Source organism: Pristiophorus japonicus, chromosome 11 (genome assembly GCF_044704955.1).
Source record: "Pristiophorus japonicus isolate sPriJap1 chromosome 11, sPriJap1.hap1, whole genome shotgun sequence".
Classification (NCBI taxonomy): Eukaryota; Metazoa; Chordata; class Chondrichthyes; family Pristiophoridae; genus Pristiophorus; species Pristiophorus japonicus.
In genome coordinates, this window is record NC_091987.1 from 153,313,500 (window position 1) to 153,339,310 (window position 25,811).

General features: G+C 45.2%; 1 protein-coding gene across 2 annotated transcripts in view; it reads right to left on the reverse strand.

Moving 5' to 3' along the window:
• LOC139276349 (phosphorylase b kinase regulatory subunit alpha, liver isoform-like) overlaps positions 1 to 25,811 on the reverse strand; it is a 374,428-nt gene that overhangs the window by 10,689 nt on the left and 337,928 nt on the right. For both annotated transcript variants that reach the window (XM_070894201.1, XM_070894200.1), the window contains 3 exons: positions 19,492 to 19,610; positions 14,215 to 14,388; positions 10,216 to 10,269 (listed from right to left, as the gene is read on the reverse strand). In XM_070894201.1, coding sequence (XP_070750302.1) covers positions 10,216 to 10,269; positions 14,215 to 14,388; positions 19,492 to 19,610 — 347 coding nt within the window. The remainder of the gene's footprint in view (positions 1 to 10,215; positions 10,270 to 14,214; positions 14,389 to 19,491; positions 19,611 to 25,811) is intronic.

Consider the following 25,811-nt stretch of genomic DNA (forward strand, 5'->3'; position numbering starts at 1 on the left):
GCTGTTAGCTATTTAAATATCACTGAGAATTTAACGGTCTCCCGATCAACAGCTTATATCAAAATGTAGTCCTTACTGACCAGGCTGACTGAACAACAGCAGCCATTCCACAACATATAATTATCAATGCTGCTTCACATGTAATGTATGCATCTATGAGCATGCTCACAGGTTGGGAGAGCCATTGAGTTGGGAATGGCTTATCCCATCCCTATTGGGGGTAATGTATTAACGCGAATAGAGAACTGGTTGGCAGATTGGAAGCAAAGAGTAGGAATAAATGGGTCCTTTTCAGAATGGCAGGTTCAGTGCTGGGACCCCAGCTATTTACAATATACATCAATGATTGAGACGAAGGAATTGAATGTAATATCTCCAAGTTTGCAGATGACACTAAGCTGGGTGGCAGTGTGAGCTGTGAGGAGGACGCTAATAGGCTGCAGGGTGACTTGGACAGGTTAGGTGAGTGGGCAAATACATGGCAGATGCGGTATAATGTAGACAAATGTGAGGTTATCCACTTTGGTGGTAAAAACAGGAAGGCAGATTATTATCTGAATGGTGACAGATTAGGAAAAGGGAAGGTGCAACGAGACCTGGGTGTCATGGTACATCAGTCACTGAAAGTTGGCATACAGGTACAGCAGGCAGTGAAGAAGGCAAATGGCATGTTGGCCTTCATAGCTAGGGGATTTGAGTATAGGAGCAGGGAGGTCTTACTACTGTTTTCGAGGGCTTGGTGAGGCCTCACCTTGAATATTGTGTACAGTTTTGGTCTCCTAATCTGAGGAAGGACATTCTTGCTATTGAGGGAGTGCAATGAAGGTTCACCAGACTGATTCCCGGGATGACAGGATGACATGATATGAAGAAAGACTGGATCGACTAGGCTTATATTCAATGGAATTTAGAAGAATGAGGGGGGGATCTCATAGAAACATATAAAATTCTGATGGGATTGGACAGGTTAGATGCAGGAAGAATGTTCCCGATGTTGGGGAAGTCCAGAACCAGGGGTCACAGTCTCAGGATAAGGGGTGATAGAGAATTCAAACAGGCTGCATTTAGACAGGCTGAGAAAACACAGACTCCCATGTCTACATGTAGTTCAGCATGTTGCATTAAGTCATCAATCAACTTGACATTTTAGGACCTTTGGGTAGCGAGCCAATTAAAAGGTTAAACGACTATTAATTGAGCCAATAAGGTCAAAGAAGGCGAGTTCTTTTCTGTAAATTGATCCAGGTATAAATACAGCCATTTTGACCATGTGGTCTCAGGAGGACAAAGACCTGGCTTAAAGCCAAGAGCTTTTTACAGCTGCCAGAAATAAAGTGACATTAAAACTACAATCGGAGTTCGTATTTCATTGGGAATTAAGAGATCTAACAATTTTAGCGTCACAAACACGATCGCTGAGGAAAGAAACTGAATTTTGGACATCGGACCTACATACTGAGGTAAGGACTCCTCTTTATAAAAGTCCTCGGTCAAAAGTCTAAATTCGCCTCTCCTTCTACGCGATTCCGAAAGCTTCCGGTTTGTGAACCCTCCGGTTGGTAGTCGGCTCGAGGTCCCATAGACGTCTAAACTTCGGCGGTGTGTTAGTTAATTAATCACCGACCTATTGATCGGCTAGAAAGCCTACAACTCGAGACCTCAGTAAAGAAATCAGTATTATGGCAGCAGGAGATAAGAGCAAAGAATTGCCTACAACTGTTAAAGGTGGGCAGGCACCACCTGAAGTTTCACTAGATTTAATTCTCGAACAGTTGAAAGAATACATAGAGCAAGAATTCAACTTATCTAAAACCTGTATTAAGATCGAACAAAAGTACGGAACCTCCAAAGGACAATGGTCCTTGGACGAGATTAAAAGGGTCTGGGAAAAAACGACCCGTATGAAAAATAAAGAGCGAACCAGATGGTCCCTAGCGGTTATGGGAAAGATCCGAAAGCGGAATGAAATTATAATGCGTTCCCAACATGATCGAGAAGTGACCAGTACAAAGGATCAATTGCAAGCTGCTTGTGCACAGCTGCGACAGAAAAAACTTGAACTTGAAAAGCTGGAAGCGGAAGTTAGAGATCTTAAAGGTGAAATTAAAGAATGGAAAAAATCATTAGATCAAGAGACAGTAATAGGAAAAGGAAAATGTATTGGTCAATTCCCAGGGTACCCATGTTTGGATAAATTAAAAGCGCAAACCCGAAGACACGACCGAGGAATAGATACGAATTCTGAATCCTCCGACAATAGGAATTGGGGGTGCGCTTTGCCCCGTTTAAAAAAAGACGAGTTGTAGTCAAATCAGAAGAGACTGCGGATGAGGGCGGAACCTAAAAAACGAGGAAAAGGCTGTATGCAGAATACTTAATTCGTGATCCGGCAGACCCAGAGAAAATTGATAAATGGTCCAAGCAATCGCCCAATCCAAAGAAAAAGGGAGTGAAAATGTGGGACCAATTGGACCGCTTAAGAAATATATATATATCAACTTCATCCCTGGGACGGAGTGCAAATTTTGACCATAATGGTGCCAAAAACACAGGGAAGAAAATTGCACGACAAGGTAGAAGAAGCTTTGGGGCAGGATGAGCAAGAATTAGATGCAGGGTGGGATGCGATTAAACACTGGCTGCAAGCCTTCAGTCCAGCTAAGATAGACTGGGGAAAAATTGCAGCCTGCCAACAGAAAGGAACAGAGGAGGTCCTGGAGTATGACGAGCGGTTTAGATGCACGTGGCTAGAACATTCGGGTATGAATAATACGGATGAGGAAATGGATGAACAAGTGTTTGGACCCCTGAAAGCAGCTTTCGTGGCAGGTCTAAAGCCAGAACTGTCCAAAATGCTTAAGGTAGTGTTACCGGACTGGGAAGGTAGAGGAACTACCTTTGCAGCATTGGTGGATCGATGTAACCAATTAAATCGGGATATGGGAGCTAAAGTCCGAGCTGTACAGGCTATGGGATGGAAATCCCAGGATTCCGATAAACAGTCATTAGGAAAATTACCCGGAAAATGTCATTATTGTGGGAAAGAAGGTTACTGGGCCAAGACGTGCAGGGCAAAACAGCAAGGTCGCGGCCGGAGAAGAGGACGTGGCCCGGGATACAATTCAGCCAACAAACCAGGCTTGTCACAAGATAACGACCTCATAGAAGCATTGAAGCGACTGACAATACAACAACAGAAGAAGTTACTTGGGATAGCAAAAAACGATTAGAGCCGGCCCTGGCCCCCCTCCTCGCACTAATACAACAAAGGGGAGATGGGCTATATATAACTGTGAGGGTGGGCGATAAGGATGTGGACTGTCTTTTAGACACAGGGGCGGAATTAACATGCTTACCCCTACAATATGGAGACTTTTTGCCGTTGGATGGTAGGGCACGTACAGCCTATGGAGTTGGGAGCCATAAAATGGAAATTAGAAGGACAACACCGGTACTTATAGGGCTGGGTCCACATGAACTAACCATGCCGGCCTGGATAGGCCCAGTAGATCAATCCCTTTTGGGAATGGACGTTCTAATCCAAATAGATTCATCGTTGCATTTCGAGGATGGTCGGGTGACATGGTCAATTAGAACTTTGAAGAAAGAAGAATTGAAGGAACACCCGATATGGTCTAAAGATAAGAACGATTGTGGCCTACTCCAGATGGAGCCTGCATCATTTACCTGGACCAAGCCTCCATGCACTAAACAGTATCCCATCAGTCCAACTGCCATCGCGGGAATCTTACCGGTTATTCAGCAATTGGAGAAACAAGGGGTGCTTATTAAAACGCATAGCTCCTCCAATAGCCCCGTGTGGCCGGTACAGAAATCTAATGAAACTTAGCGTTTGACTGTCGATTATAGGAAAGCTAACCAGTGTATTGATCAAAAAGCTCCTCTGGTCGCAGACCCCTCCACCATTTTTAATGCCCTCAAACCGGAACATAAATATTTCTCGGTTATAGATATGGCCAACGGATTTTGGTTGGTGCCTCTGGCATCGGAGGTTCGACAGTGGTTTGCTTTCACTGTCCAAGGACAACAGTATACTTGGACCCGGTTACCGCAGGGTTTCCACAACAGCCCTACGGTATTCCACATGGCTTTACAAAGCCATTTGCGAGAATTACCTCCCCTGTCATCCACAGTCATCCAATATGTAGACGATATCCTGCTAGCTTCAAACATGGAAGAACAGCATGAACAAGATTTACGAGCTTTGCTGGACCACCTTCGGCTGAAAGGACATAAAGCCAGCATCGACAAAGCACAAATATCCCAAGAAGAGGTTGTATACCTGAGACAAAAGATTTCATAAGGAAAGAGAGAACTTACCCAGGATAGCTTAAAAAACCCACCACTATTCAGGAACTAAGGTCTTTTTTGGGATTGTGTAACTTTAACAGAAATTGGATTGACTCCTTCACACAACTTGCTCAGTCATTGAATGATATTTTAAAGGGGAAACGTGCCTCTAAAGAAGCCATCACCCTCACTAAGGAACAGCAAGAGGCCTTCCTGAGTTTGAAAAAGGCTTTGTGTTCGGCTCTGGGAATCCCCAACAGTGGTAAGCCATTTACCCTGTTTGTCCATGAGAAAAAAAAGATATATGACAGCTATACTGACACAAGAACATGGGGATCGGCAAAGACCTATTGGCTATTATTCGGCAAAACTGGATGCGGTAGCCCTAAGGGCCATGGAAGCTACATGTCGAGTGGTAATGATCACTGCGGGTCTAGTCCTCGACCAAAAGCTGATTGTCAAGTGTCCCCACACCGTCCATGCTTTGCTGTCTATGAATAAAATGTCTCAGATGACGGCAGCTAGATGGACCCGCTGGACAGCAGTTTTGGAAGCTCCTAATCTCCATATCGTCCGGGCTAGCCCGGTTAATCCCGCAACTATGCTCCTGATGTCAGAATCGAGGGAGCAAGAGGGGGGAGAATGTGAAGAGCATGACTGCGTGGAGATTTTAAAAGAAACAGAAGAAGCAGCCTTAGCAGCAGAGAAGCCTCTGCACAACCCAGATCTCATCCTGTTTACAGATGGTTCCTCCTTTGTTGACAATGGTACCAGAAAAGCAGGATGGGCAGTTACAACCTTATATGAGGTAGTGGCAAAAGGATGTTTACCCTCAGGAACGTCAGCACAACAGGCCGAGTTACGGGCTCTGTCAGAAGCATGTCGAATAGCAGAAGGACAGACAGCTAAAGTCTACACAGATTCACGTTATGCTTTTGGAGTCGCTCACGACTTTGGTCTGTTATGGTGGAAAAGAGGATTCCTCACTGCTGCTGGTACACCTATCCGAAATGGAAAAGAAGTCCGAGACTTACTGGAGGCCATACAATTACCTCAGGAAGTGTCCATCCTGAAGTGTAAGGCTCATACCAAGGAAAATACCACGGAAGCACAGGGAAATGCCCTAGCCGACCAGGCAGCTAAAGATGCCGCCTCACAGGGCGTTCCTCCAGAAGAACCAACACAGATGTGCAGATTGAAAGCACTCAGGACTCTGACACGAGACCTTCAAACAATGTAAAGAGAGTGCTCCCGAGAGGAAAAATGGACATGGATTGAGGCAGGAATTAAGCTATGTGAAGATGGTGTCTGGAGACAAAGAGTTACTGACAAGCCAGTCGCGCCACAAGCGCTTATGCCTTTTTTAGCCCAACAGATCCACTCGTGGGGACACTTGGCCTCACAACAGATGACGGCACGGTTCCAGAAAAGCTGGTGGGGTCGGGGATTTAAAGAACATGCCCAGTTGGTTTGCCAGAAAAATAATTCTGGACCCATCACGGTAATGCCCCAACTGAGGCCCCCTGCCCCTGTCGGACCATTCCAGCATCTGCAGGTTGATTATATATCTCTTCCTTCATGCCAAGGATACACTAACATTCTTGTCATGGTCGACAGATTCTCTAGATGGGTAGAAGCTGTCCCAACTAAAAGAGCCACAGCCAATCACACAGCAAAGGTCTTGTGTAAGGATTACATTCCCCGATGGGGAGTCCCGAGTAGCATTGACTCAGATCAGGGAACACACTTCACAGGTGCTGTCTGCCAAGAAGTCTGTAGGTTACTGAACATTACGTGGGATTTACACTGTCCTCATCATCCACAATCGTCAGGACAAGTAGAACGAATGAATCGAACTCTGAAACAACGGCTTACCAAATATCACCAAGAAGAATGGCCCCAGGCACTACCAATAGTGCTATGTAACATTAGGGCAACCCCGAACAGAACTACAGGTCTAAGCCCATTTGAAATTATAACAGGAAGACCCATGTCGCTGCCAGGAACTATCGATTTACGGAAAGCTGATGTTCACTTAATGAGTGACACTTTGTTATCATACTGTCAGAACTTAACCAATGCTACTAGTTCTGTTTCCCGACGGGTATCGGCAGCTTGGGGTAATCCACCCGAAGGAGGACACGACATCATCCCGGGAGTCTGGGTGTATGTGAAAAAGTTGCATAAAGAACCTTTGGGTGCCAAGTGGGAGGGACCTTATCAAGTGTTATTGACCACCCAGGCAGCTGTTAAAGTCCAAGGAAAGAAAGTCTGGATCCACGCTTCACACGTTAAACGAGCACCCGTAACTGAAGCTGAAATCTAACAAGGACAATTACTTTTTGCGAAAATGTATAAATTTACTGTATTATTGACTGTAGGTATTCTAGGCATAGGCCTACTTCTTACTAGCCGACCCTCTGCACCAAAGGGAAATAGTAGGGTAGCAAGGGAATTACATGTAAATACCTTTTTATATATGTCATACATTTATGCCAAACAAGGTAACATTTCCAGTTGTTGGGTGTGTGCGCATATTCCTATTCACTCAAAGGGAGGGATTCCCTTGAGGCCAGTTCCCTTGAATATCTCAGAAATGGCTGAGTGGATAATTAATCAAAACAAAACAGGCAATGCGTTTCACGATACGGAAAACTGGGCACGTAAATGGAAGTCAGCAGGTTACAATCTGACTACTTTTGAAGGGGGATACCAACCGTGCTACAATAATTCCAAACGGCCCCCATTTTTTGTGATCACTAATACAACGGGAAAAGGAAGACCGGGGGAATCGGTCTGTCTGATTAGAAACATCAAAGGAGGCCAAAATATGGGGTATAGTAACTGCTCCCAGAATTATAATATAATCAAGCCACGGAACCATCCAAACTGGTCCGATGTGGGAATTTATAACGTAATGGGGATTCTGAATAAAACAGATGGAAAAGCCTGGACAGGCCCCGGAGTGTTGCTGACAAAGAAACAGCTAACATTCATTGCCTATAATGGCACCTATTGGGTGTGTGGCCACAAGGCCTACCCTTGGCTGCCCCAGAATTGGATGGGATCCTGCTATTTAGCCTACATTGTGCCTTATATGTATCATATAAAGTCACTGTCAGAACATTTACACCATCCTAAGAGAGCTATCACAGAAACAGAGAGGTTCTTTGCCATTCTGATCCCCAGGTATGGGACCGCCAAACTGGCAAGAGAATCCATTAACATGGCATCCGTTGTGGAACGGGTAGCCAATGATACCTCAGAGGCCCTAGTTAAAATCAATGCAGAAATGGTAGCAATCCGCACAGTAGCCCTACAGAATAGACAGGCCCTTGATTACATCCTGGCTGAAAAGGGAGGTACTTGCATTCTACTCGGAACTGAGTGTTGCACAAATATCCCAGATAGCTCTGAAGAAATTACCCACTTAGCGGAGCATATCCAAAAGGAGGTAGAAAAACTTAAGCAACCCCCATCATTCACTTTGTGGAGCGGAGCCACTGAATGGCTAGGTTCAATAGGAACTTCATTGGTGGAAGGTTTAATTCTATTTGTTGTAATTGTTTTACTTTTATATTGCTTGTTTATGTTGATTAAATGTTGTTGCGACCAGGCGGCTGTAGCTGCTGTCCCGCAGGTGAGACACCTTGCAGGTCCCAGCAGACCGTCTGTACGTGGCACAGGGGTATGTTATGCTTAAGGGAAGGTTGTTTACTGGTTGAACTAAGATATTGATTTGGATTAAATTGGAATAAGATTAACTAACCTACTAAAACCAGATTTCCATTGTGGCCACGATGGAACCCGGGTTGGTGTAAATTTGTGTGGAAGCTACTAGTCCGGACATGTGGCGAAACACATCAACAAATTTTAGAAGGAAACTCTATTAACATGTATGTAACCAGTGATATCTGATGTTTTATGATTCAGTTTGTGAAAGAATCAAAGAGGGGATTTATAGAGAATTCAAACAGGCTACATTTAGACAGGTTGAGAAAACACAGACTCTCATGTCTACATGTAGTTCAGCATGTTGCATGAAGTCATCAATCAACTTGACATTTTAGGACCTTTGGGTAGCGAGCCAATTAAAAGGTTAAAAGACTATTAATTGAGCCAATAAGGTCAAAGAAGGCGAGTTCCTTTCTGTAAATTGATCCAGGTATAAGTACAGCCATTTTGACCATGTGGTCTCAGAAGGACAAAGACCTGGCTTAAAGCCAAGAGCTTTTTACAGCTGCCAGAAATAAAGTGACATTAAAACTACAATCGGAGTTCATATTTCATTGGGAATTAAGAGATCTAACAAGGGGTAAGCCATTTAGGACTAAGATGAGGAGAAACCTTTTCACCCAGAGAGTTGTTAACCTATGGAATTCTCTACCACAGAAAGTTGTTGAGTCCAGTTCGTTAGATATATTCAAAAGGGAGTTAGATATGGCCCTTTCGGCTAAAGGGATCAAGGGGTATAGAGAAAAAGCAGGAAAGGGGTACTGAGGTGAATGATCAGCCATGATCATATTGAATGGTGGTGCAGGCTCAAAGGCCCAAATGGCCTATTTCAGCACCTATTTTCTATGTTTCTATCGGCCCAATTTTGGCCAACCCATTTTTTTGGCGCACTGACCCTTTACGTGCTGACTTTGTGCGCTGGAAAGGGCGCCAAAAAACTTTCTTAGTATCCTGGCCCCTCTGCCGAGTGTCCCGGGTCCTGGCATGCATCCATGGTGGAGTGGGGTGGGGGCGGAGCTACAACCCTGCGCTGAAAACACTGCCGGCAGCTGTCCGCATGCGTAGTGGAGTCTGCGCACGTGCTCCTCGTCCTCCCAGCGTGTCCTGCAAGCTGTCAGCAGGACCCGATGTTTGCCGCCCCTAGCCGTGGCCGAATGGTCGCCCGCATCTGAGTCCAGCCCAGGCTGTCAGAAACCTATCCGAGATGTCGCCGAGACCAGCCTTTTCTCTCCCTCCCTCCCTCCCCGTCCCCAGCCTCCCGATGCGCCTTTGCCGGCCGCACCTATCCCACGCCGAATGGCCTCCCGTACAGGCCGGCCCGCTGCCTTTCCCGGGCCAAGGTAGGATTTACTTCAAATATTTAATTGTTAATCAATTGTTTACTCGAGTTCTTTATTTTTATTTAGTTATTTAAACTTTTATTTGTAATGTTTGCTGCTTGGTGCTTGGATGCAGGTCCTTACTTACTTACCTGCCCGCAAGGTTTTTCAGAGCTGGCCACATACGCTGACCTAAGTCGATTTGGTGTTAGTGTTAACTGGCCAAAGTGGCATAAATGGCCAAAACTGGCGTAAATGTCTGGGAATGCCCCCCTTTGAAAAAAAAACTGAACTAAAAATAATCGTACCTCAGTTACTCTGGAGCAAGTTTATTGGGGAAAATGGTGTTTTTTAAACTTGCGTCAGAAAAACCAACTTACTCCAAAAAAATTGATGCAAGTCATGGCCAAAATTGGGCCCAATGTTTCTATGTTTCACGTGATGTTCACAGGACTCAATAAAACCCCAGCCAGTTGGGTTAGGGGGATCCACGATGAGGCAGGTGGTTGTGAGCCCGGTGGACAAACTGGTAATGTGTAATGTGATTGTTAAACCGTTGCTAATAAACCAACTAGTTCTTAATAGCAATGTGTTGCTATGAATTCTTAAGCAAAGAATCCATGAAGCGCAAAACTAATATTTCACATTCCAATTAAGTTGTGAAAATTGTATCTTACTCTGAAATCTATGCACCTCATGTAGGTTTGGTGTCAAAGTATGAGAGTGCAACTTTAAACATAGAGTGGTAGGAATGTTACTGAAAACAGTGATAACAGAACTTGCAGCACATTTCGCAGTACCTGGCCACCTGTGAGACAGGAATCTCGTGTACAAAGTAGTCATGGCTTACCTCTCTGGTAGTTGTAGAAGGAAGCACGTAGCCATCAATAGAAAGACCATGGCACTAAAATTAAACATAAGACAAGGAATTTTTTTTAGATCACTTGCATTTACATAGATTCTTTTACTTTGAAAATGTCTCAGTGATTCTTGCAATGAGGTTACATGTTCAGAGGGGACAGAGAGTGCAGGAGTGTCTTTCAATCTGATCCTCATTAACACAATCTATTCATTACTTAATATTTGCATTAAGGCGTAGTATATATCATAGAATCATAGAGCACAGAAGCAGGCCATTTGGCCCATCGTGATGGTGCTGGTTCCTTGAAAGATCAATTAGTTCCACTCCTCTACTCGTTCCCCATATTCCTGAAAATTTTTCCTTTTCAAGTATTTATCCAATTCCCGGTTTGAAAGTTGCAATTGAATCTGCTCCCACCGTCCTTTCAGGCAGTGCGTTCCCGATCACAACAGCTTGCTGCGTAAAAACATTCTCTTCATCTGGTTCTTTTTCAATTATCTTCAACCTGTGTCCTCTGGCTACCGACCCTCCTGTCACAGGAAACAGTTTCTCCCTATTTACTCTAACAAAACTCCTCATCATTTTGAACACCTCTATTAAATCTCCCCTTAGAAATCGCATATCCCGGGTACCATTCTGGTAAATCTCCTCCGCACCCTTGCCAAGGCTTTGACATCCTTCCTACAGTGTGGTGCCTAGAATTGGACACAATACTCCCACTGGGGCCTGATCACTGATGTATATAGGTTTAGCATAACGTTCTCGCTGTTACACTCGATTCCTCTATTAATAAAGCCCTGGATCCCACATGCTTTTATTAACAGCCTTCTCAATGTGTCCTGCCAGCTTTGTGTACATGTGTACATACACCCCAGGTCTCTTTCCTCCTGCACCCCCTTTAATATTGTATCATATATCTAACATATACTGCAGCAGTCCACGAAAAAGGCTCAGGGAACTCGGAATGAGTTAAGAATGCCAGTCTTCCCAGTGACACCCACATCCCACTAAACAATAAAATAGACAGAATATATTCGACTAAAAATAGTTAATTTTATGGCACATAAAACTCAGGTTTTTAAGATATTTTGAATGCATGTCAGCAGTATTGCGAATGTGTGTGTGCGTGTGTGTGAGTTTACACTGTGTAAAGATGATTTCAATGTAGAAAGCAGATCTGGTCTGGAGACTTGCTCACGAGCTCATCTACACAGCCCGAGGTGGATGCACTGTCGGAATAGCCATCTTTCAGATGAGATCTAAAACTGACCCTTTCAGGTGGATATAAAATATCCCATGGGACTATAACTAAATGTTGGTCCCTTAGAGGATGATACCAGGGAATTAGTAATGGAGAACATGGAGATGGCAGAAACTCTAAACAAAAATTTTGTATCAGTCTTTACGGTAGAGGACACTAACAATATCCCAACAGTGGGGCTATAGCGGGGGAAGAACTTAACACAATCACAATCATCATCATCATCATAGGCGGTCCCTCGAAGCGAGGATGACTTGCTTCCATGCCAAACAGGGATGAGTTCACAGGTGTTTCAATGAAGGACCTAATATTCCAGATCTCGAACTACATATTGAAGGGTGGAAGATGCCTGTGCGTGGATTTTTTTAACGTGGGGTGACCGTTGCACACCAGCCACCACACGGGCTTGACAGAGCTAGGTCTTGGTCCAGTGGCAAGGATTAACCAAGACGACTGGAGACCAGCTCTGCTGCATGGACCCAGTGCGCACACATATCGCAGTGTGGGCTGGCCCGTGCTGCCCCTGGGTCCTCGCCTCTTCTGGGCTCCAGACTCACGCCTCTCCTGGGCCCCGGTCACTTCCCTCTACAAACTCTTGCCGCTCCTTCGCCCCTCCTGCTGTGCCTGCCCGCACTGCAATCAGTGACCTGACTTCGCAGCCGTCGCCCTCCTGCAGCAGTACGCGCTGCTCTCTGCAGTGGTATGCCGCTGCACGCTGCTCCCTCCAATGGCCCCGGCCTGCTGATGGTCTTTCAGTAAATGCGCCGCCATTGAGAGGCTGCATTGGTGGCCGGGGCTATTGGAGGGAGCAACATGCGCCGACCCAGCCCAGAAATCGGCAAAAAATCACAATCACTAAGGAGGTGGTACTCAGTAAGATAATGGGACTAAAGGCAGATAAATCCCCTGGACCTGATGGCTTGCATCCTCGGGTCTTAAGAGAATTGGCAGCAGGGATTGTGGATGCATTGGTTGTAATTTACCAAAATCCCCGGATTCTGGGGAGGTCCCAGCAGATTGGAAAACTGCAAATGTAATGTCCCTATTTAAAAAAGGAGGCAGACAAAAAGCAGCAAACTATAGACCAGTTAGCCTAACATCTGTGGTTAGGAAAATGTTGGAGTCCATTATTAAAGAAGCAGTAGCAGGACATTTGGAAAAGCAAAATTCGGTCAGGCAGAGTCAGCATGGATTTATGAAGGGGAAGTCATGTTTGACAAATTTGTTGGAATTCTTTGAGGATGTAACGAACAGGGTGGATAAAGGGGAACCAGTGGATGTGGTGTATTTGGACTTCCAGAAGGCATTTGACAAGGTGCCACATAAAATGTTACTGCACAATTTAAAAATTCACAGGGTTGGGGGTAATATATTAGCATGGATAGAAGATTGGCTAAGTAACAGAGATCAGAGAATCGGGATAAATGGTTCATTCTCTGGTTGGTAACCAGCAACTAGTGGGGTGTCACAGGGATCAGTGCTGGGACCCCAACTATTTACAATCAATATTAATGACTTGTAAGAAGAGACTGAGTGTAATGAAGCCAAGTTTGCTGATGATACAAAGATGGGAGGAAAAGCAATGTGTGAGGAGGACACAAAAAATCTGCAAAGGTACATAGTCAGGCTAAGTAAGTGAGCAAAAATTTGGCAGATGGAGTATAATGTTGGAAAGTGTGAGGTCATGCATTTTGGCAGAAAAAAAATCAAAGAGCAAGTTATTATTTAAATGGAGAAAGATTGCAAAGTGCTGCAGTACAGCGGGACCTGGGGGTACTTGTGCATGAAACACAAAAGGTTAGTATGCGGGTACAGCAAATGATCAGGAAGGCCAATGGTATCTTGGCCTTTATTGCAAAGGGGATGGAGTATAAAAGCAGGGAAGTCTTGCTGCAGTTGTACAGGGTATTGTTGAGGCCAAACCTGGAATACTGTGTGCAGCTTTGGTTTCCATATTTACGAAAGGATATACTTGCTTTGGAGGCAGTTCAGAAAAGGTTCACTTGGTTGATTCCGGGGTTGACTTATGAGGAAAGGTTGAGTAGGTTGGGCCTCTACTCATTGGAGTTCAGAAGAATGAGAGGTGATCTTATCGAAACGTATAAGATTATGAGGGGGCTTGACAAGGTGGATGCAGAGAGGATGTTTCCACTGATAGGGGAGGCTAGAACTAGAGGGCATAATCTTAGAATAAGAGGCCACCCATTTAAAACAGAGATGAGGAGAAATTTATTCTCTGAGGATTGTAAACCTTGGAATTTGCTGTCTCAAGAGAGCTGTGGAAGCCAGGACATTGAATAAATTTAAAACAGGAATAGACATTTCCTTAAACGATAAGGGGATAAGGGGTTATGGGAAGCGGGCAGGGAAGTGGACCTGAGTCCATGATCGGATCAGCCATGATCTTATTAAATAACGAAGCAGGCTTGAGGAGCTGTATGGCCTACTCCTGCTCCTATTTCTTATGTTCTTATAACCAAGAAGAGCAGGGGAGTTCTACGTCGTGTTCGGGCCAATATTTATTCCTCAATCAACATATAATCTGACCATCACATCATTGCCATTTGTGGGAGCTAATTGGCTAAGCACATTTCCCAACATTACAACACTTCAGAAGTACCGAATTGGCTGTGACGGGCTTTTGGACATGCTGAGGTTGTGAAAGGCGTGGTCTGCTGTTAGTGGAACTTTGCATCTGTAGCTTCCCTTCACTGCCAGGGACTCACCTTCTGTAAGACCTTCCAGACTTTTTGATAGAAGCCCATGGGAACTCGGTTAATGGCGCCATCGAGACGTCGTCTGCGCAGCCATTGACCCTGGCGCTCGTCCCAAGTCAAACGGCTGCTGAAGGAGCCGGCAGGAGATACCGTGGCTGTGGGGGATGAAGGACTACTGCATCGCTGGAATGGTCAGAGAGACGAAAAACATACAATGGATGCAGAAATTATACACATGTCCTACTTCAAAAACAAAAAGCTACTATTCTGAAAAGATATGCGCATTTCTGGATTGCAGTCTCATTGGACAACAACCAGTACAACAGCAGGCAATTCAAGTCTGTCTGAGCGAGGAGACTCGGACATGTCAGGAAGATTACAGTGGCCATTATTATCCGGCAGCTAGAGTTTCTCTATTTAAGCCACTGCCTTCGTATCTGATGCAATGCAGCTGCTCATGCTCAGATGGGAAGCCAAAACTCTATTACCATCGATGTGCTGAAGATTAACTCGGCTCATGGGCACCCCAAGTTTCAATCAGAATGCTTTCTTCATTTCTATTCCTCCAAGTGCCAGGGGCTTGGTGCTGGAGAAACCAAACCTCCCTTGCTTCAGGCAATCAGAGTAAAGCTCCTCGGTCCCAATCTGAGAATAGTGTGCGATTCCCTCCCATTCTCCACACCCCCCTTTCTCCAACCTCTCTGTGCGCAATTAATCCTGAATTGGGAACAGAATCAGACTTCTCAAGCCCATGTTACATGCAGCAACCGGTCGGCCAGCCAGAAAAGATGACTTTTGAAAAACAACACGTGGCAGGTTGCCAAACCCACCAGGGTTTGCCCCGGAGTCTCGAGGAATTGAAGATAATCTCCTGGTCACTGCTGTGAGCAACCTGCGATAAAACATCATTGGGACATTAAAGGAATAGTGGGGGGGAAATTCGGCCACTCCTCTGTTGTGGCGTTAATCCAGACAGAGCGGTAATTTTAGCGCCTTGAAAAGGTTTGCACCTCCAGCCCAGAAATTCATCAGAATCGGTCGAAGAGCTGACAGGGGTGCTAAATCAGCCGTTGCACACCAGAGCTGCGGGGGGGGGGGGGGAGGGGGGGTGGGTATTATGAAATTTGGTCAGTAAATTTGGCGGAACCATTGCACATGCACGGAACTCCGATTCTGATCCCGGGCAAAGCCAAGTCTTAAAGGCACGGCATAGTAATGCACCCGTTAAAGTTTTCAAAATCACTGTTATGTCTGTCTGCTGCTGCACACTCGGAGGCTCACGCACCGTGCTGTGTGTAAACGTTGCACTGACTGTGACCTCCGAGGGAACTGCTTCCTCATCCCTTTAAGTAGTCGCCAGTTAACGACTCTGCAAGCCTACACCCACTGTTTTTCTAGACGTTGTTCTTGGCGGGCACTAAATGAGGCGCACGCACCGAATTTGCCGACCACGGCACAAGCGTGTGCGTTGCACCAGGAATACGTCATGATCGGAGAGATCGTTAGCAGCCCAGTGCTAATGGTTTGTGCCCCCGGTGAGCCTCGAATGAATTTTCGGTCGGGGCGCTAATCTCTTACGCCCCCATTAACGCCCCCTCTGGCTGCTAACTGAGGCGTTAGACAACCGGAAATCCAGCCCAGTGTGCTTTTGTTCATTTTCTTTGAACACAAGTGACTCCGGAATCTATAAGCTGGTTTACATCTCTCGATGAGGCTGCAGTGTAGCGCTGTGTTTAAACAAATTTCAGTGTTAGAAAGGCATCTGTAATCCGAACAAAATACAATATGGTGACACGCTGGCTGAACAGTACTGGTGATGAAATAGGAAACATAGAAAGTAGGTGCAGGAATAGGCCATTCGGCCCTTCGAGCCTGCACCACCAATCAATATGATCATGGCCGATCATGCAACTTCAGTACCCCATTCCTGCTTTCTCTCATTACCCCTTGATCCCTTTAACCATAAGGGCCACATCTAACTCCCTTTTGAATATATCTAACGAACTGGCCTCAACAACTTTCTGTGGTAGAGAATTCCACAGGTTCACAATTCTCTTGAGTGAAGAAGTTTCTCCTCATCTCGGTGCTAAATGGCTTACCCTTTATCCTTAGACTGTGACCCCTGGTTCTGGACTTCCCCAACATTGGGAACATTCTTCCTGCGTTTAACCAGTCCAATCCCATCAGAATTTTATATGTTTCTATGAGATCCCCTCCAGTGAACATAAGCCTAGTCTATCCAGTCTTTCTTCATATGTCAGTCCTGTCATCCCGGGAATCAGTCTGGTGAACCTTCGCTGCACTCCCTCAATAGCAAGAATTTCTTTCCTCAGATTAGAACAAAACTGTACACAATATTCAAGGTGTGGTCTCACCAAGGCCCTGTACAACTGCAGTAAGACCTCCCTGCTCCTATACTCAAATCCTCTCATTATGAAGGCCAACATTCTATTTGCCTTTTTCACCGCCTGCTGTACCTGCATGCCAACTTTCAATGACTGATGTACCATGATACCCTGGTCTCGTTGCACCTCCTCTTTTCCTAATCTGTCGCCATTCAGATAATATTCTGCCTTCGTGTTTTGCCACCAAAGTGGATAAGCTCACATTTATCCACATTATACTGCATCTGCCATGCATTTGCCCACTCACCTAACCTGTCCAATTCACCCTGCAGCCTTTCAGCATCCTCCTCACAGCTCACATTGCCACCCAGCTGAGTGTCATCTGCAAACTTGGAGATATTACACTCAATTCCTTCGTCCAAATCATTAATGTATATTGTAAATAGCTGGGGGCCCAGCACTGAGCCCTGCGGTACCCCACTAGTCACTGCCTGCCATTCTGAAAAGGATCCGTTTATTCCCACTCTTTGATTTCTGTCTGCCAACCAGTTCTCTATCCATGTCAATACATTACCCCCAATACCATGTGCTTTAACTTTGCTCAATAATTTGTTGTGTGGGACCTTGTCAAAAGCCTTTTGAAAGTCCAAATACACCACATCCACTGATTCTCCCTTGTCTATTCTATTAGTTACATCCTCAAAAAATTCGAGAAAGTTTGTGAAGCATGATTTCCCTTTCATAAATCCATGCTGACTTGGACCGATCCTGTCACTGTTTTCCAAATGCGCTGCCATTATGTCTTTAATAATTAATTCCACAACTGATGTAAGGCTAACCGGTCTATAATTCCATGTTTTCTTTCTCCCTCTGTTTTAAAAAGTGGTGTTGCATTAGCTACCCTCCAATCCATAGGAAATGATCCAGAGTCTATAGAATGTTGGTAAATGACCACCAATGCATCCGCTATTTCGAGGCCACTTCCTTAAGTACTCTGGGATGCAGACTATCAGGCCCTTGGGATTTATCGGCCTTCAATCCCATCAATTTCCCGAACACAATTTCCTGACTTCAGTTCCTCCTTCTCGCTAGACCCTCGGTCCCCTAGTATTTCCGGAAAGTTATTTGTATCTTCCTTAGTGAAGACAGAACCAAAGTATTTGTTCAATTGGTCTGCTATTTCTTTGTTCCCCACTATAAATTCACCTGATTCTGACTGCAAGGGGCTTACATTTGTCTTCATTAATCTTTTTCTTTTCACATATCTATAGAAATTTTTGCAGTCAGTTTTTATGTTCCCTGCAAATTTACTCTCATACTCTATTTTCCCCCTCCTCTGCTGAATTCTAAATTTCTCCCAGTCCTCAGGTTTGCTGCATTTTCTGGCCAATTTATAGGTCTCTTCCTTGGATTTAACACTATCTCTAATTCCCCTTGTTAGCCACGGTTGAGCCACCTTCCCCGTTTTATTTTTACGCCAGACAGGGATGTACATTGTTTAAGTTTATCCATGTGATCTTTAAATGTCTGCCATTGCCTATCCAACATCAACCCTTTAAGTATCATTCGCCAAGTCTATCCTAGCCAATTCACGTCTCATACAATCGAAGTTACCTTTCTTTAAGCTCAGGACCCTAGTCTCTGAATTAACTGTGTCACTCTTCATCTTAATGAAGAATTCTACCATATTATGGTCACTCTTCCCCAAGAGGCCTCGCACAACATGACTGCCAATTAATCCTCTCTCATTACACAAGACCCAGTCTTGGATGGCCTGCTCTCTAGTTGGTTTCTCGACATATTGGTCAAGAAAACCAGCCCTTATACACTCCAGGAAATCCTCCTCCATCGTATTGCTACCAGTTTGGTTATCCCAATCTATATGTAGATTAAAGTCACCCATGATAACTGCTGTACCTTTATTGCACGTATCCCCAATTTCCTGTTTGATGCCATCCCCAACCTCACTACCACTGTTTGGTGATCTGTACACAACTCCCACTAGCATTTTCTGCCCTTTGGTGTTCCGCAGCTCTACCCGTATAGATTCCACATCATCCAAGCTAATGTCCTTCCTTACTATTGCGTTAATCTCCTTTTTAACCAGCAACGCTACCCCACCTCATTTTCCTTTCTGTCTATCCTTCCTGAATATTGAATACCCCTGGATGTTGAGTTCCTAGCCTTGGTCACCCTGAAGCCATGTCTCCATAATCCCAATTACTTCATATCCGTTAACAGCTATCTGCGCAGTTAATTCATTCACCTTATTACGACTGCCCCTCGCATTGAGACACAGAGCCTTCAGTCTTGTTTTTTTAACACTTTGTCCTTTTGGAATTATGTTGTAATGTGGCCCTTTTTGATTTTTGCCTTTGAGTTTTCTGCCCTGTATCTTTCCTTATCTCCTTTCTACCTTTTGCTTCTGCCCCCATTTTACTTCCATCTGTCTCCCTGCATAGATTCCCATCCCCCTGCCATATTAGTTTAAACCCTCCCCAATAGCACAAGCAAACACTCCCGCTAGGACATCAGTTCCAGTCCTGCCCAGCTGCAGACCGTTCGGTTTGTACTGGTCTCATCTCCTCCAGAACCGGTTCCAATGTCCCAGGAATTTGAATCCCTCCCCCTTGAACCATTCCTCAAGCCATGTATTCATCTTAATTATCCTGCAATTCTTACTCTGACTAGCACGTGGCACTGGTAGCAATCCTGAGATTACTACCTTTGAGGTCCTACTTTTTAATTTAACTCCTAGCTCCCTATATTCAGCTTGTAGGACCTCATCCCATTTTTTACCTACATCGTTGGTACCTATATGCACCACAAGGACTGTAGAAGATAGAACATTTTTTGTTGAAATACACGAACCAATATTACATTCTTGAATGCCATTTGTGGCTATGCTGCAGTGCGAGAAGATATTTTATCAGAATTGTACCTGTTTCATTTCACTCTTTAGTTTACTAATGCCAGTTCTCTCGGCCTTTGTTGCTCCGGCGTGACCAATCTCATGAATAGAAAGAGCAGGACTGACAGCACAGGAATCGACAGGCCGCACTTGGGGAAAGAACACACAATACCATTAAAAAAAATTATTACATATTTGACAATTATATTACAATTTAAAAATAAAATTGACATAATAACAACTTGCATTTATATAGCGCCTTTAATACAGTAAAATGCCATAAGGCACTTCACAGGGGTGTTATCAAACACTACTTGTAATGCTTTACGTTACAGGTAGATATTTACTTTCATTACCCATAACTTAATCTAGATCAATTAAATAGCTGAGAAACTAAACTATAAATGAAGTTACATAAATACAAATTTAATTAAATAGAACAAGGTTATACAGGGATGGTGTGCTGCAACTGTAGGATGTGGGAGTTTGTGGAGAGCATTGTGATCCCGGACAACCACGTTTGCAGAAAGTGCTTGCATCTTGAGGAACTTCAGCTCAGAGTTGTTGAGCTGGAGTCTGAGGTGCAGACGTTGCAGGGTATCAAGGTGGGGGAGAGTTACCTGGACACTTTGATCCAGGAGGCAGTCACGCCCCTTTGGTTAGGTAGTGGTGCAGGTCTGGTTAGTGGTCAGAGACAGGAGGGTGTGACTGCAACTTAGGCAGATAAGGGGACCGCAGGTGCAGTGCTGGAGGAGTGCGACCTTTGACCTTGTTCAACAGGTATGAGATTTTTGCTGCCTGTGTGGATGAGGGAAAAGCCTGCAGGATGGATGAGCAGGCTGACCATGGCACCATGGTGCAGGAGGCTATTCAAGTGGGGGGGGTGAAAGGGAACGTAGTGGTGGTAGGGGACAGTATAGTCAGAGAGATAGATACAGTTCTCTGCAGCTGTGACCAGGAGGCTGTGTTGCCTGCCCAGTGCCAGAGTTAAAGCCAACTCCTCACGGCTGGAGGAGAACTTGGAGTGGGAGGGAGAGGATCCAGTTGTCGTGGTCCATGTAGGAAGCAATGATATAGGTAGAACTAGGGATGTGGTTCTGCTGAGAGAATTTGAAGTGTTGGGGTGCACATTAAAAAGCAGAACCTCAAATGTAATAATCTCTGGATTGTTACCTGAGCCACGTGCCAATTGTTATAGGGATAAGCAGATCAGAAAGTTAAATGCGTGGCTCAAAGAGTGGTGTGGGAGGCAGGGGTTTCAAGGGGCACTGGCACCAGTAGTGGGGAAAGAGGGAGCTGTTCTGTTGGGTCGGGCTCCACTTAAACCGTGCTGGGGCCAATGTCCTGGCAAATCGAATAACTAGGGCAGAATACAGGGCTTTAAACTAAGGCGATGGTGGGGGTGGGGGAGGGGAAGAGGGTCAGAGGATTGAGGAAAGAGTAAATTTAAAAGCAGCAAGGGAAATGTCAAGGCTCGAGAGCTGAGCAGAGTTTGGGATACAAAAAGAAGCAGAGTGGGTCAGGAAGGGACAGAGAGAGTAACAAAGGTAATAGGGCATCACTGACTAAGGTGACATCAGGGAAAAATAGAAAAAAGTCAAAGCTAAAGGCACTATATCTAAATGCACAAAGCATTCGCGACAAAATAGATGAATTAATAGCGCAGATATAAATGAATAGGTTTGATCTAATAGCCATTCAGGTTGCAAAGTGACCATGGTTCGGAACTAAATATTCCAGGATACTTAACATTTAGAAGTGATGGGCAAAATGGAAAAGGAGGGGTAGCCCTGATAATAAAGGATGGGACAAAGACAGTACAGAGAAAGGATCTTAGCTTGGAAAATCAAGAAGTAGAATTAGTTTGGGTGGAGCTAAGAAACAGCAAGGGGCAGAAAACATTGGTGGGAGTTGTTTATAGGCCCCCAAACATTGGTTGTAATATAGGGCACGGTATAAATCAGGAAATTTTGGTGAAGGTAACAAGGGGAATACAGTAATCATGGGGGACTTTAATCTACATATAGACTGGGCAAACCAAATTTGCAGTAATTGTGTAGAGGACGAGTTCATGGAATATATACACGATGGTTTTCTAGATCAGTATGTTGAGGAACCAACTAGGGAACGGGTTATTTTAGATCTAGTATTGAGCAATGAGAAAGGATTAATTAATAACCTTGTAGTAAAGGGAAGAGTGACCATAATATGATAGAATTTTATATTGAGTTTGAAAGTGATTTAGTTAATTCTGAAACTAGGGTCTTAAATCTGAACAAAGCAAACTACGTAGCTACGAGGGGAGAGTTGGCTAAGGTAGATTGGGAAACAACATTAAAAGGTAAAAAGGTATGATGGTAGACAAGCAATGGATAGCATTTAAAGAAATAATATATAATTTACAACAAATGCACATTCCTTTAAGGCACAAAAATTCCACAGGAAAAGTGGTCCAACTGTGGCTAACGAGAGAAGTTAAAGACACTATTTGATTAAAGGAAGAGGCTTATAATGTTGCCAACAAGAGCAGTAAGCCTGAGGATTGGGAGGATTATAGAATTCAGCAAAGGAGGACCAAGAAATTGATAAGGAAAGAGAAAAATGAATGAGAGTAAACTAGCAAGAGACATAAAAACGGATTGTAAACGTATGTAAATAGGAAAAGATTAGTGAAAGTAAGTGTGGGCCCATTAGAGGCAGAGACAGGAGAAATTATAATGGGCAATAAGCAAATGGCAGAGACATTAAACAAATACTTTGTATCTGACTTCACAGTAGAAGACACAAACAACATTCTGGAAATAATGGGAACCAAGGGTCCAGAGAGAATGAGGAACTTGAATCAGTATAAGTAAAGACATTGGGCCCTATTTTCCACTTGCTGCATTTTTGGCGCCCGCGCATGTTAACGTACAATTTTTTTTTTCACGTTGTACTAGAAGAAAAATAAATCGCGGCTTTCGCCAAACAAATATTTGAATTTGGTGCCGCACGTTCCAAAGTTGTCTGGGGGGGTGGGGGGGGGGGAGCTTCAAGTCTGCGTAAAAACTCACTGCATGCACAAAAAAATAAACTTCCTGGTCTGGGTCAGATATTTTTAAAGAGCCCTTTGTGATCGGATCGTGCTGGCTGGATCTTTCTGCAAGTTTGAGCACTAAAACCTGCAAAACATGGCTGAGAGGGAAATTGAAGAGGAATTCGAAGGAGGAGAAGGAAGGACCGTTCGATTTCTCCCACACCAAGCGGTATCTCTGGTAGATATCATTGAGAGGAAATGGGATCTGCTGGCAACTCGAGGGGGGAAAACAGAAAAAAGTAAAAGCTGCTACAATGGCTCAACGTTGGGATGATGTTGCTGTAGAGTACAATGCAGTAGCCATCACGCGGAGAATCGGCGGGCAGCTGGAAAAGAAGTGGCAGGACCTAGGACAAATAGTTAAAGTAAATATGCACTGCAATTACATTTGTAAATGTGTGTGTGTGTGTGGCCACCACACAAAAGGACCCTCTCTTAAAAAGTTCTATTTTCATCTTTACAGTTGAAGAATGCGAAGATCAGGAACCACAAGAATCGTACTGGTGGAGGTCCACCAAGTAAGCTGCAATTGAGCCAGCTGGAACAGAGAATCTCTGATCTGACTAAAGCTCACTGGAGAAGATCCACCACCAATGTGGACGCTGGACCCAGGTCTAAGAGACTGGGTAAGCCCTGCAATTTGCCCTGTGGGTTGGCTAAATACTGCATAGGCTAGCTAGGCTTTAATGGATGTTTTCGATATGTTTTACAGCAGCCGCCCATCAGGAAGAGGCAGAAGATGGTCCAGAAGGACCGGAAGAAGTACCACCTGAAGGACATCCAGAAGAGAGTCCAGAATTGTTTGATGATTTTGATGAAGACCAGCAGGACGATTCCCCCCCCACTGATCAGATGGTCATATTAGATCTACAGTCGGTGGAACCCATGGATCAGGATTCATGTCCCAGTGTGGTCCAGCAACACACACCTGTAAGAGGGACCAATAGGGTCGAGGAGCAAGGCACACGTGGGAGATCGCGAAAGAGGGTGGAAAGGATAGCTGAACCACAGCGCAGGTAGATATGGTACAGCTCATTGAGATGAATCGGGAGAGTATACAGCTAACCAGGTCGCTCCCGGACACTATGGATGAGATGAGGGTAGAAATTGCGAGACTGTCAGGGGAAGTAACTACACTGTCTGGAGCAATGGGACCACCACTGGCGGGGCAGATTAGGGAGGGAATGGTGGATGCACTTGATGCACTGTCGGGATAGTTGATGGGAAAATTGTCTGACATATGTGACGGAGCTGCTGCAATAAGGGAACACACCCAGGTTGTCATTCAACAACGCCAATTGGTGGCATCAACTGCTGCCACTCAAATCATCCCCAGACCACCCTCAGGGACTGTGCCACAGGGTGAACCACAGCTTGAAAAAGACCAAGACGAACCCGGGCCTTCCACAAAGGTGTCTACTAGGTCTGCCCCTGTCCAACCCCACCAATGAAAAGCCAAAAAAATATAACCCTGGGCTCACCGGGGGCCCGAGGAAGTTTGCTGCGCCAACAGACAGGGGTGAGGGTAGAGGCACCGGGGCGAGCAAGGGGGCACCGGGGCGGGCAGGGGCGGCTCCGGGGAGGGCAAGGGGGGCGCAGGGGCGGGCAAGGGGGGCACCGGGGCGGGAAAGGGGGGCACCTGTGACAAATGGTCATTTCTAGCTTGCTGCTGTGCCTGTGCTCAAAATGTCCCGTTTCGGACGCTGACCGAGCTCGAGTCACGGGTCGAAGGAGTGTCAGCCGGACACGAGCACAGGAACTAGACGCTTGGCTTCAACAGCAGCCCGGGCTCTGGTGCCTGTGTCTGGCCGTGCTTACAATCCGGCCTAGTCGGGACTTCCCCGACCCGTGCCTGGAGCCTGGCCAAACACGATTGTGTTGGGGTGGACAGTTGCGATTTGGGTGAAAAAGAACCCAGCAAAGTTATTTTATTTCCCTCCGAAAAACGTATACATTTGTTTATTAAATTGTCTCGCTCCAAAAACTCGGACATTAGTTTCCGAGTTATATTCAGAGTACCCTGTCCAAAACAATCCGTGCATTGTACTTTATTTTGTCTTCGTTTGCCTGGCCCCAATATACTTTTGTGTGCCGTGCCGATTTCCTTAAGTTCACAGAAGATTTTTTCTTTTGGGCTTTTTGTGCGCCGCGCTGAAAAAAACCGTGGATGGCCAAACTCGCCTAACGGCACAGAAACGGCGCCCGAGCCCGTTTTCACTGCGCGAACTTTAAAAAAACTGGTCAGCGCCGGCGTACAAACATTGGCGAAAGTTGGAAACTGAGGATTTGATGCCAAAAAACACCACACAATCGTGGCGAAAATTGCACTAGAGAAATGAATGGGACTAAGTGGTGCCAAATCCCCTGGAAAGAGGTAGTTGTAGAGATGGCAGATACACTGATATTAATCTTCCAGAATTCCCGAGATTCCAGAACAGTCCCCAAGGATTGGAAGGTAGCAAACATAACCGCTATTTAAGAAAGGATGAAGAGAAAAAATAGGGAACTATAGGTCAGTTAGCCTGACATCACGAATAGGCAAAATGCTAGAATCTATTAGGAACATGGTAACGGGGCACTTAGAATATCCAACTGAATATTGGGACGACCAAAGCCATTGTATAGGGCCCCCGCCACAAACTCCATTCCCTAGCCACTGACTCCATCCCTCTACCCAACCTCTGTCTGATGCTGAACCAGACTGTTCGCAACCTTGGTGTCATATTTGACCCTGAAATGAGGTTCCAGCCACATATCCACAGCATAACTAAACCCACCTTTTTCCACCTCCGTAACATCGCTCGTCCCCGCTCCAGCCTCAGCTCATCCGCTGCTGAAGCCCTCATCCATGCCTTTGTTACCTCTAGACCTGGCTGGCCTCCCACATTCTACCCTACGTAAACTGGAGGTGATCCAAAACTCGGCTGCCCGTGTCCTAACTCGCACTGGCTCTGCTGCACAGGAGGGCAGGAAAAAGAGTGGAAGAGCGATAATGATAGGGGATTCAATGGTGAGGGGAATAGATAGAAGTTTCTGCGGCCGCAACCGAGATTCCAGGATGGTATGTTGCCTCCCTGGTGCAAGGGTCAAGGATGTCTCGGAGCGGGTGCAGGACATTCTGAAATGGGAGGGAGAACAGCCAGTTGTCGTGGTGCACATTGGTACCAACGACATAGGTAAAAAAAAGGGATGAGGTCCTATGAAACGAATTTAAGGAGCTAGGAGCTAAATTAAAAAGTAGGACCTCAAAAGTCGTAATCTTGGGATTGCTACC